Here is a 12362-nt window from a genome sequence, read left to right on the forward strand (position 1 = left end):
TACAGAGCGGAAGATCTTCCATCCGCTGATTCACTCCCCAAGTGGCTGCAATGGCTGGAGCTGCGCCAAACCAAAGCCAGGAGCCAGGAGCCTTTTCTGGGTCTCCCATACGGGTGCAGGGTCCAAAGACACTGGGCCATCCTCAACTGCTTTCCCAGGCCACAAGCAGGGAGCTGGTTGCAAAGTGGGACTGCTGGGATTAGAACTGGCACCCATATGGGATCCCTGCAGGTGCAAGGCGAGAACTTTAGGTGCTAGGCTACCATGCCGGGCCCCCTTTTTTTTTCTTAAAAAAAAAAAAAGGTTTATTTATTTATTTGAAAGGTAGAATTACAGAGAAATGGAGAGACTGAGAGATCTTTCAACTGCTGGTTATCCCCCAAATGGCTGCAATGGTTGGAACTGGGCCAGTGTGGAATTAGGAAGCAGGAGCCTGGTCTCTTCACTGGGCCGCCTCTTGCAGGTGTATTAGCAGGGAGCTGGATTGGGAACGGAGCACTAGGGCCTCCAGGCGGCTCCCATGTGCACTGCCCACCAGTGCAGGTGATAGCTTTTCCTCCTGTACCATAGTGCCAGCCCTGAAAATTTCTTTTGAGGTTAGATACAAAGTGGTTATTATTTCCATTTTATTAGATTTAGTTTATGTTTTTGTTTATTCTAGGAGATTCAGGTGTCTGGGGATTGAAAAAAAATTTCGCTTTATTGGAACTTCTGGAACGACTGCAGAATGGACATATTGGTCAGTACGGAGCTGCTGAGGAAGCCATTGGGATATCTGGAGAGGTATTGATGGAACTTAGTGAAATACTTCCTGTGAATGAGTTTTTCTTTGAGTTAAAAATGTGTACCTCATTTGCCTTGACAGGTAGATTTCTAGAAACACTAGTATTTTTTACATTATAGTTCTGAAGACAGTATTATTCACAACATAACAGAGCTAAAGCTGAAACTTGGTTTCTTTGAAAGTGCTGTACTAGCCTATATTTTTTGTTCTAGGTTTCTTGTTGTTGATTTAATTCTCTCCATGGATAAAGTGAAAAGTAAGATCTGCAGGCTACATTGGAGCAGAGGATGCAAAATAAATAAGTCATAAAAAGAAAGATAAACCTCACCAAAGAGGCCATTTAATATCAAGCCAAAATATGTTTTTAAGAATAAGATTTTATTTTATTTGAAAAGCAGAGTTTCTGAGAGAGAGAGAGGGACAGATTGAGAGATTTTCCATGTGCATATTCATTGCCAAGTGGCCATAAAAACCAAAGCTGAGCCAGCCTGAAGATGGGTCTTGCAGGGGCCCAAGCATTTGGCCATCTTTGACCACTTTTCCAGGTGCGTTAGCGTGTAGCTGGGTTGAAGTGGAGCTAACGGGACTGGATAACCATGTGGGGTCCTGGTGTTGCAGTAGTGCCTTAACTGGCTAGGCCACAACACTGGCCCCAAGTAGCTTTCAGTAGCAGTGGCATCTGAAGAAATGATTACTGAATATTGTCAAGAATCATGTGCAGGTGTACTCAGTTTATGCAGATAAGCATATGTCTGCTAAACACATGAAAAAATGCACTAACAATTTCAAAATACCAATATTTTAGCGTTTACGGAATTGTCTGTGTAGCTTTTGTAATACAGGGTATGTCTTAGATTATTCTGGATAGGATAATACTTACGGTAAGCAACAGAGATTTTGTTGATGGACCTTAAAAACAAATGTTTCATATCAAAGAAAAAATAGTTAGATTTACACTTTCCTTTTGATAGATTCTAATGACAGTTAAGGAAAATCAGTGAAATGAATTTCCAACTGAAGCATTCCATTTTCTAAAAGTTTTGAAGTTCTTTTATTTGCTGTAGTTTTAAATCTTTATTTCATCTATGTTTGACTTTGTTGATTTCAGGCCTAAAGAACTAAAGATGTGAACTATGTGGATTTTTATTGTTACAGATACACACTTCTCATAATTATAAATAAAGCTACCCAATTTTGGATTTTTAATTTAATGGGATAAAAACATAACTCTAGTCATACATTCTCTAATTCTTACTCCTGGAAAAATTCATAGTACATTTGTATTAAAAGCCTTGCAATTATGACCTTCGGATATTCAGCAAAAGTTTTCAAAGCATTATTGAGTTTGACGTATAATTCTCTACCCATTTGAAGTCCAGTAATATTTAGATGCTTGTATGTGAGATAGGTTTCATTATTTTTGTTTTCTCAAATCAGTGGTTTTCAGCTGTGATTGTGTAATAGACTCACCTGTGGAGCTGCTAGAGTATTCTTGTGTATATTAAGGAAAAACCCCAAGTGTGTGCAGCAGCTACAGCATCAGCATCCTCCGGTTTGGAGCTTGTGCGTCTGTGTGTGTTTCTAAAATTCGTACAGATGATTTTAATGTCTACTTCCAGGCTAAGTAGCATTTTTGTGGTTTTCTTCCTCCTTCATCATCATGGCATGTAATACTTGTGTTTATAGCATGTATTTAATGTCAAATTGATTTTTCTTTTTTAGTCTTAAAAAAATCTGCTGGCCTGTGATTAGTTTCTCGTGCGGTGGTGAGAGTTGGCGGGAGAGTTCTCTGTACTTAGTACGCTGAGAGCATGAGGCAGAGACTGTTTTTGGCCTCAGATGCATAATGTGTGTTGGTAGTGAGTCCTAGAGGTAGCTTCCCACTTATCTGTAGGAATGAACGCTTTCTTGGATCAATAGCCGATTTTGTGCTTAACAGTATATTTTCATATGAATGGACGGTTTGTTTAAAAAAAAAAAAAGATGAGGCTTTTGCGTTTTGAAATGTGTCGTGTCCGAGTGCCCATGCTGAGTTCTAAGACATCCGCTTTGCTTGTCAGAGCATCACCCGCTGCGATGAGGACGAAGCTCACGTTGCATCTGTTTATTGTACCGTTTGTGCCACTCACTTGTGTTCCGAGTGTTCCCAAGGCACTCATTCTACAAAGACTTTGGCGAAGCACAGGCGAGTGCCTCTGGCTGATAAGCCTCATGAGAAAACCATGTGCTCCCAGCACCAGGTGCACGCCATTGAGTTTGTGTGCTTGGAGGAAGCCTGTCAAAGCAGCCCACTCATGTGCTGTGTCTGCAAGGAATACGGAAAACACCAGGGTCACAAGGTAGGCCTCTAACTGAATGAATAGCTAATGTGCCAGCCCACAACTTGTTTTCACTTACTGAAAGTAGGGATTGAAGTATTAAAGATTGATTGAAGTATAAAGAAATGAGAGCTTTTTACTTATGTCATAAAAAAATGTCAGAGAGGGCCCAGCATGGTAGCCTAACGACTAAAGACCTTGCCTTGAATGTAACGGGAGCCTATATGGGCGTGGGTTCTAATCCTGGCAGCCCTGTTTCCTATCCAGCTCCCTGCCTGTGGCCTGGAAAAGCAGTCGAGGATGGCCCCATGCCTTGAGACCCTGCACCATGTGGGAGACCTGGAAGAGGCTCCTGGCTCCTGGCTTCGGATTGGTTCAGCTCCAGCTGTTGTGACCACTTGGGGGTTGAATCATCGGACAGAAGATCCTCCTCTCTGCTTCTCCTCCTCTCTGTATATCTGACTTCCAAATAAAAATAAAATAAATCTTAAAATATAAATGTCAAAAAGGCTTTACTCCTCCTTTCCTGTCCCCTCTTCTTTCCTTTTATTTTTCATTTCTAAGATTTATTTTATTTATTTGAATGGGAGAATTAGAGAGAAAGGGTGGGGGAGACAGAGATCTTAGCACTGCAAATGGTCACAGTGGCTGCGGTTGGGTCAAGTCAAAGCCAGGAGCTTTATTTTGGTTTCCCACACGGGTTCAAGGCCCCAAAGCCTGGGCAGTTTGCTGCTGCTTTTCCTGGCACATTAGCAGGAGGCTGGATTGGCAGAGAAGATGCTGGCATTGCAGGTGACGGCTTAGCGTGTTAGACCACAGCACTGGTCTCTTCATGACTAAATTTCCTGTTCTAGTGAAAGATGGAGTTCCAAATTTTATATTAATGTCTCCAGGATAGTTTAAAACCAGTTAAAATGAACTCATATTGTTTACCTACTTCCGTACTTTTTCTAAATGTGTTATAAAGGCCTATGAAGCTGATCTTCTTTGTTTTAATAAGGAACTTAAATCATGTTCTGTATCTTTAGTCTCTGCTCACATTGCGTTTTATAGCATTCAGTATTGGAACCGGAAGCTAACCAGATCCGAGCATCAATTTTAGATATGGCTCACTGCATACGGACCTTCACCGAGGAAATTTCAGATTATTCCAGAAAATTGGTCGGAATTGTTCAGCACATTGAAGGTGGAGAACAAATAGTTGAAGATGGAATCGGAATGGCTCACACAGAACATGTATGTATGGGTTTTTTTTCTTCCTCTTTATCTTCTTATCCTTTTTCATGCTCACCTTTTCAACTGCTAGCATTTATTGAACAATTAAAATGAGTGCCAGTCACTGGAAATAATTTTTTAAAACTCCATGGAATGTGTAGTCCATCATAGAAGAAAGATAATTTCGTGTGTGGCAACTATTTCTTGTGGAGGCACTATGTGGTGTCTTGAGACGTGTATACTGGGGAGGGCTTCCTAGGAATGATTCCAAATTGAAATCTGGGGGAATACAGTCAAGAGAAGGAGCACAGTGGGGAGTATCTGCCCTGGAAAGGAGAAGCACTGGGGTGAGGATTGGGCTCGCTGCTGAAACCCAAGTTCGTTATGATTGGAATACGAAAAAGGGCACAGCAAGGAGAATTTGGGAATTCAAGACCAGTGCATGCATGATTTTTGTCAGCCATGTACTGCTCAGAACTCACTGAAGGGCAGTAATGAGCAAAATGACATTATCAGACTTGCGTACAGAAAGGCTGCTCTGAGATGTGGGCAGTGAAGTGGAAGAGCAGCAAGTGGGAAACAGATTGAAAACGTGGAGAATGTTGCAGTATCTCGGTCCGAAATATTTCTGCCCTGTAATATTATAGTACTGAAAGTAGAAGTAGATAGATGCTAGGTTTCTAAGAACCTTTAAAGAATTTGCCGAGAGACTAGTAGTAATATTGAGTGATATGTTAAGGTTAATTCTGTTTGTTTGTTACTTCAACAACCTGGAAGACGGACGTGCCCTTTACTAAAGTGAAGTAACTAGGTTTTGAGATACTGGATACTGTAGATTAGGCATTACATTTTGCAGAGAATGCTACTCTTTTTTTTTTTAAAGATTTATCCATTTCTTATTACAGCCAGATATACACAGAGGAGGAGAGACAGAGAGGAAGATCTTCCGTCCGATGATTCACTCCCCAAGTGAACCGCAACGGGCCGATGCGCGTGGATCCGATGCTGGGAACCTGGAACCTCTTCTGGGTCTCCCACACGGGCACAGGGTCCCAAAGCTTTGGGCCGTTCCTCAACTGCTTTCCCAGGCCACAAGCAGGGGCCTGGATGGGAAGTGGAGCTGCCGGGATTAGAACCGGTGCCCATATGGGATCCTGGGGCTTTCAAGGCGAGGACTTTAGCCGCTAGGCCACGCCGCCGGGCCCGAGAATGCTACTCTTAAACAATTGAGTATCTACAGTCTGTAGTTAAGGGGAAAGGTCTAACATGGGGATTTAAAATTTGGAATTTTTAAGGGCAAGGATGGCACGTAAGTTGTCATCATTTCAGTCACGGAGTCTTTGTTAACAGTCCTTGGTTGATGATTGGTTGCATTTCTTTAGGTACCAGGGACCGCAGAGAATGCTCGATCATGTGTCCGAGCCTATTTTTCGGATCTACATGAAACTCTGTGTCGACAAGAAGAGATGGCTCTAAGTGTGGTTGATGCTCATGTTCGTGAAAAGCTGATTTGGCTCAGGCAGCAGCAAGAAGATATGACTATTTTGTTGTCCCAGGTTTCAACAGCCTGCCTCCATTGCGAGAAGACTTTACAGCAAGTAGGTAGCCCTTTATTGTATGGGAAAAGAGGCAATTACTAAAACCACACTCTCACCTATCGTTGGGGTAGTGTTTTCTGCCTGCTGCCTGCATGAACACGATGTTTAGGACATGATCCCTAATTTGAAGTTGCTTCCCTAGCCGTGTCAGCATCCTCGCCTTAAGTACCTTCCTCACCACAAAGCTGTGGATTCTGGAAGCCCTCTGACTCTCAGCTCACGCCTCAGCCTGAAGTGCTGCTCTTGTCAGACGTACACTGTTCTTTCTGCCTCGTGTGCCTCTTTGATTTCTGATAGTCCAAGTCCTCTTCCTTCAAGGTCCGTTCAAATGTGTGCTCTTCTTTGTACCTCTCTTCCTTGGCCTTAAAAAAAAATAAATTGTTTGAGGGAGAGGCAGTAGGTGCAGCTGCTGCTTGGGATGCTCTGTCTCCTTGTCAGAAGCCCTGGCATTCATTCCTGTCCCTCTCTCTGCTCTAGTTTCTCTCTGACGCACAGCCCGAGAGGCAGCACGTGAGCCCCTGCTGTGCCTTTGGCAATCTTGGATGCTGTTTCCGGCTCTTGGCTCTGGCCTGGCCCAGCCCAGGTTGTTGCAAGCATCTGGGGAGAGTACCAGCATGTAAAACCTTGTGCTCCTTATGTTTCTTTCAAATGAAGTTAAATAAGTAATTAAAACTTTAAAAGTTATCTGAAAGGCAGCAACAGCCAGGGCTGGGCCAGACTGATGGGGAAGAGTCAAGAACCCCGCGCAGGCCTCCTGTGTGGGCGGCAGAGCCCTCACCCACCGAACCACAGGAGTAAGAAGCTAGGAGGAGCCAGGTTCAAGCCCAGGCACTCCTGATGTGTGGTAATGGTCCCACTGTGCCGGATGCCTGTCTCACGCTTATCATTTTTCTGGGTACCACTCTAGCATGTACTACACAACTCTAATTCAGTGGTAATTCCATGTTATGGTTAATCCATGTTTCATACTGGCTATCCAATTTGCAGATGATTGATTACTTTTTTCATTAGCTAATTTTATGAGACTGATGCGCTACCCACTGCGTTAACGAGATACCTCATTAACTGATTTTAAAAATTATTTCATTTGATCATCTTTACATAGTTGATTAGGGTGCAAAGGGTCAAGGGCTACAGGAAAGTGGGTAAGACCATTATGTCCACATTCTCTCTCTCTCTTTGTTTTTTTCTGTATCTGGGGTAAAGGGGTTGAAAAGGAGAAGCCCCAGCCAGCCTCCCACCCATCTCAGGGTCCCCGACGTGGGCATGCTGCGAGGGTTTTGATAGTTCAACAATTCTGAATTGCTGCCAATCTTGCCATTCTAAGCATGATGAAATCTCTCCAGAATCCACTGGATGACATAGTCCCCCTTAGAGTCTCCGCTTGCCCAGATTTTCGCTGCCAACATGTGGCTGGGGTATCAATTTTTTCTGTCCTCTTTTGTGGTACCAGATGTCCTCTGCAAGTTCCAATGGACTGCCGTATCCTCCATGTGCACCTGGATATGCTCTCCTACTGCACCGTCTGAGCCACTGAGGAGGCCCAGCTCACACATGCACTCCATGGTCAGACCATGGAACCTGCACTTCTTTTCATGGTTGGGGTTCTGAGGTCAGCAGTTCAGTTGGAGGGATCCCCAAAGAAACTTCATCTGAGCTGATGCCAGACCTGATTCCTGAGTGTGCATGCCGGTACAGAGTCCAGCACAGTCCATCACCCCAATCAGCTTATGCACATGCTGGTGGTTGCAATTGCTGGGTCAGATCTGTTTCTAGCCCTGTCTTGAACCATGAACCAAAGGATATTGCAATCCATCCTGATCCTGCCAACCACACACTCGGCCCTCACACAAACCAGTGGGAGCTGCAGCCTAGTTGAAGTGACCCACAATAACCCCCTACCAGACCTACCCCCTTCCCTGGTTCCCATGCTTGCCAGTATGTACAGCAGACTGGTCCAGTCTGTCCCACATTCCGTTCAGCTCTCATACATGACAGTGGGCATTGAAGCCTTGTTCAACCACCAGCCACGCTATCCAGCCCACACATGTACCAATGGGTACCATTCTGTCTAGCCATCCCGGCCCCAGTCCTGGTTCTCATGCTCTCCAGTGGGAGTGGCAACCCAAAAGGGAGGTGCCCATTGTTTCCCTACTGGGCCCACTCCCACTCCTGGATCATGCACTCTCCAGGTGGTTCTGCAGTTTAACTTGACAGAATTAACCCCAGTGCCAGCATCTGCCAGCATCTACCAGCATCTGCCAGCTGATGCTGCGGCAAAGCCCAACCAACTCTCACCCACTCTAATTTATGCTTGTACCAGTAGTAACAGTCAGCCCAGCCTGGCTTTTCCCTGATCTAGCTCACATGAGGTCCACAGGTGTTATAACCCTGCCCAGTCTGATTTGTCCCCATCCCAACTCACGCCTTCCAATGGGAGTGGTGGTCCAGCAGGCAAGCCCTCCACATTCCCCCTACCGGCTTTGCCTTCTCTGCCCCTGGGTCTCACATGTGCTGGTTGGGTGCTGCGGCTCATCCTGGCATGGCTCACATCGCCTTGGCATTTGCCAGTGAGTGCTGTAGCCTGGCCTGGCCCAGCCCACCCCCAATTCCAGCGCATACTGGTGGAGGTTACAGTCTGGCCCAGCCCAGCCAGCTCCCAGTCCCAGCTGGTGCGTATACTGGTATGTGTTGCGACCGAACCCAGCCCGACCCACACTCTGTTCTGGTGCTCGGATTCACCAGCAGGTAATGTGAACTGGTTAACCTCATTAACTGATTTTTAAAAATTGGCACATAATTGTTTATATGTATGGGGTTCTATGTGATATTTCAATATGTACACAATATACACTGAATTATTTGCTTATATATCACCTCATGCATTTATCATTCTTTGTTTTGGGAACTTTAAAAATCCTTGCTGCAATTATTTAAATATACAGTTTGCTAGTGTTAGCCATATTCAGAGCATTAGAAGTTGTTCCTTCTATGCACATGTCACCCGTAGCCTTTCCCCTTGTGTGTGCCAGCTATTGCAGGGTGAGGTTCGGTCCATTACCTGCCCCAGCCAATGCAGATGCCTCTTCAGTTCTGCCCCAGTCCCATCTCTCCTGTGGCACAGCCTGCCACAGGCCTGGTCTTCATGCATGCCGTGTGTGCCTTGGCATAATGACCCCTAATTAACCACCAGCAGACCATCCCCCAGGCTTGGCCCTCACACTGACCACTGGGAGCTGTAGCCTAGCAGGGGAGTCCTCAAAGCTGCTCTGTGAGACCAGTTCTTAGCCCAGGATTTTGTGCTTGCTAGCGGGTATTTCAGCCTGGCCTGGCATGACCAGCCCATACTTTCAGCTTTTTCTGGTGGGTATTGCAGCCTAGCCATAGGCACACTCTATCCTGACTCTCCTGTGTGCCAACAGGTGCTGTAGCCTGGTACCTGCCCCCAGACCTGGCCCACAGAAATGCTGAGTGCTGTAGCCATTCCTGACCTGGCCTGCCCCTTCCCCTGGCTGGTATGTTCCCCAGTGAGAGCTGCAGCCTAGCAGGGGAGTGTTGCTGGTTTCCATATCAGGCAGTCTCTCAGCCCTACATTTCACATGTTCTGGCATGGGCTGTGGCTCTGTCAGTCCTAGCGTTTACATGTACCAGCAGATGCTGCAGCCTGGCCCAGCCCTAACCCATTCCAGCTAGTGCATGTCAAGTGAGTTCTTCATCTCAGCCTGGTTCAGCCTGTCACCACGGCCAGCTCTTTGCACAAACCACAAGTGTTGCATGTCAGAGACCACAAGTTCCTTAGAAACCTGTTTCTATGGACCTACCATGATGACTCGATGGCTCAATGGTGAAATCCTCACTTTGCAAGCAGTGGGATCCCATATTGGTGCCGATTTGTGTCCTGGCTGTTCCGCTTCCAGTTCGTGACCCTGCTAGTAGCCTGAGAAAGCAGTGAAAGATGGCCCAACGCCTTGGGACCTGCACCTGTGTGGGAGTCCCAGGGGCATCTCCTGGTTCCTGTCTTCAGATTGGCTCAGCTCCAGCTGTTGTGGCCACTTTGGGAGTGAACCAGTAGATAGAATATCTTTCTCTCCTTCTATCTGTAAATCTGATCTGCCTTTTCAATAAAAAGAAATAGATCTTACACACACACACACACACACGCACCTCCTATACCCACACACACAAATCTGCCCCCCGATCTAATTCTCCCACGTTCTGGTGGGTGCTGTGGCCTAGCCTCATGTGGCTGACCCGTTGCTCTGAATTCACGTGCAGGTACTGCAGCCTACCACAGCCAGGCATCCCCTCTAGCCCCAGCTTTTGTGTGTGCTGGCCAGCGATATTTAGCCCAGTCTCGATGATGCTCATGGGCAGGTGCTTGCCCTGACCCAGACATGTCCTCTGGTGTCCCCCATTAAAACCATTCCTTCTTGACTCCCTTGCCTAACTGTGAGTGCAGTGGCCTGGTCTGTTGAAAACTCCAGCAATCATTGCTTCCTTGTCAAACATACGCTAAGCTGCTCCCACTCCAGTGGATACTCAGACCCTCTTCCCTGAGCAGTGTGCAGTATTCCTGCCTGGCAACTGGAGTTGAGCTGATCTGAAGCCAGAACCCTTCTCTGGGTCTCTCAAGCAGGTCCAGGATCCTGAGACTTTGGGCCATCCTCCATGAGCTGGGTGGGAAGTGGAGCAGCCGGGACATGAACTGGCACCCATATGGGATCCCACCAATTGCAAGGCAAGGATTGAACCATTGAGCCAAATCTATGTTTAAGTTAATTTTGAATATTATAATTTTTTTAAAGATGTCTGACGAAAGTCTGTTTCTTTGTTCAAGAAAGAAATTACAGGAAATACTGTCCTTGTCATTTCAGGATGACTGCAGAGTTGTATTGGCAAAACAAGAAATCACCAGGTTACTGGAGACCCTGCAGAAGCAGCAGCAGCAGTTCACGGAAGTAGCAGATCACATCCAATTGGATGCCAGCATCCCTGTCACCTTCACAAAGGTGATGGCCTGCCCTTTGTGTGGCTATGTGCTTTGTGACAAATTATGATTGATTTATGTTTTATAGTTATCAGCTTGAGCAGACAAAGCAGGAAATGAATGAATTCGAGAATTTTTATGAAAAATTCTTATTAGAAAATTGACAAAAGTGATGCAGTCTTCCTTTGTCCATCATCCTAGTTTAACAGCTACAAACTTTGTATTTCATCTCACTTTCCCTCTAGTCCCTTACATATGTTTTGGCAAATCTTAATGTCATAGCATCTTATGCCAATACCATTTTATTTCTTCTTTGAAATATTTTGGTGTGTATTTTCAAAAGATAAGGTCGATCTCAAAAAAATAACCAAAATATCACTATTATACCCCCAAAGTTTAATAATCTGTAGTATTTTCAGTAAAAGCAAAATTCCCAGATTGCTTTTGAAACAATTTTTCTCTTGGAAGTAAGTTATAGAAACAAAGAATAGGAGAGACGGAGAGATTTTGCATTTGCTGGATCACTCCCCAAATGGCCACAATAATCAGAGCTGCACTGATCCGAAGCTAGGAGCCAGGAGCTTCTTCCAGGTCTCCCACATGGGTACAGGGTCCCAAGGCCTTGGACCAGCCTCTGCTACTTTGCCAGTCTATTAACAGGGAACTGGATTGGAAATGGAGCAGCTGCGACTTGAGCCAGCACCCATGCGGGGGTGGTCTCAGTGTCACAGAGAGGATTAGCATACCACGCCACTGCGCCAGCCCTAACGGTTTTTTAAGCAGTTTTTTTTTTCTTTGAGCCGGTTGAAAAGATGCCCTTACCAGTCCACTTTTTGTTACTTTTAAGTTATCCAAGACGAGATTTTTAGGAAAAAAAACAAAGGTTTATTTTAACTTAGAGTAGAGGTTACAGGATCAGTTAGTAACCCTCTGTCTCTGCATCTGATGGAAGCTGGATATGGCAGGTTTGGTGGTCGTGACTCCGTGGTGAGCCAGGAAGCAAGAGGGAACAGCTAGGCTAAGCAGGAGCTCGAAAACTTCCCTGGAGAACCATCAGGATTCCAGGGGCACGCCCTCAGTGACCCGCCTTGCAGGTGTCATCCTTAGAGCAAGTCCCCTTCTGTAATTCATCAGCCATTATCACTTAGACACGAGAGCTTAGGCCGTTCAAGCAAATATATGTGCAAATATGCATGCATATAAACAAATAAGTGTAGCACTTACGAATATACCGCACAATGGAACATTGCTAAGTTTTAAAGGCATGTGATGCCACGTGAATGTGCTCTGGGGCATTGTACTAAGACAAGCCAGCCACCAAAAGACCGATACTCTGATTGCGCTGCTGTGAGGGCTGTAAGGAGTCGGCTCATGGAAACAGAAAATGGAATGGGAATTACCAGGGCCTGATGAGAGGCAGGAAAGGGAAGCTGCTGTTTAAAGGTACGGAATTTCGGTTT

The 12362-nt window shown here is 45.6% G+C and overlaps 1 protein-coding gene across 1 annotated transcript in view; it reads left to right on the forward strand.

Moving 5' to 3' along the window:
• Window positions 1-12362, forward strand: part of TRIM23 (tripartite motif containing 23) — a 32099-nt gene that overhangs the window by 12856 nt on the left and 6881 nt on the right. Inside the window, exons 3-7 of the mRNA XM_004583739.4 lie at window positions 662-783; window positions 2845-3123; window positions 4156-4338; window positions 5700-5915; window positions 10790-10924. Coding sequence (XP_004583796.2) covers window positions 662-783; window positions 2845-3123; window positions 4156-4338; window positions 5700-5915; window positions 10790-10924 — 935 coding nt within the window. The remainder of the gene's footprint in view (window positions 1-661; window positions 784-2844; window positions 3124-4155; window positions 4339-5699; window positions 5916-10789; window positions 10925-12362) is intronic.

The sequence above is a fragment of the Ochotona princeps genome, chromosome 23 (assembly GCF_030435755.1).
Source record: "Ochotona princeps isolate mOchPri1 chromosome 23, mOchPri1.hap1, whole genome shotgun sequence".
Taxonomy (NCBI): Eukaryota; Metazoa; Chordata; class Mammalia; order Lagomorpha; family Ochotonidae; genus Ochotona; species Ochotona princeps.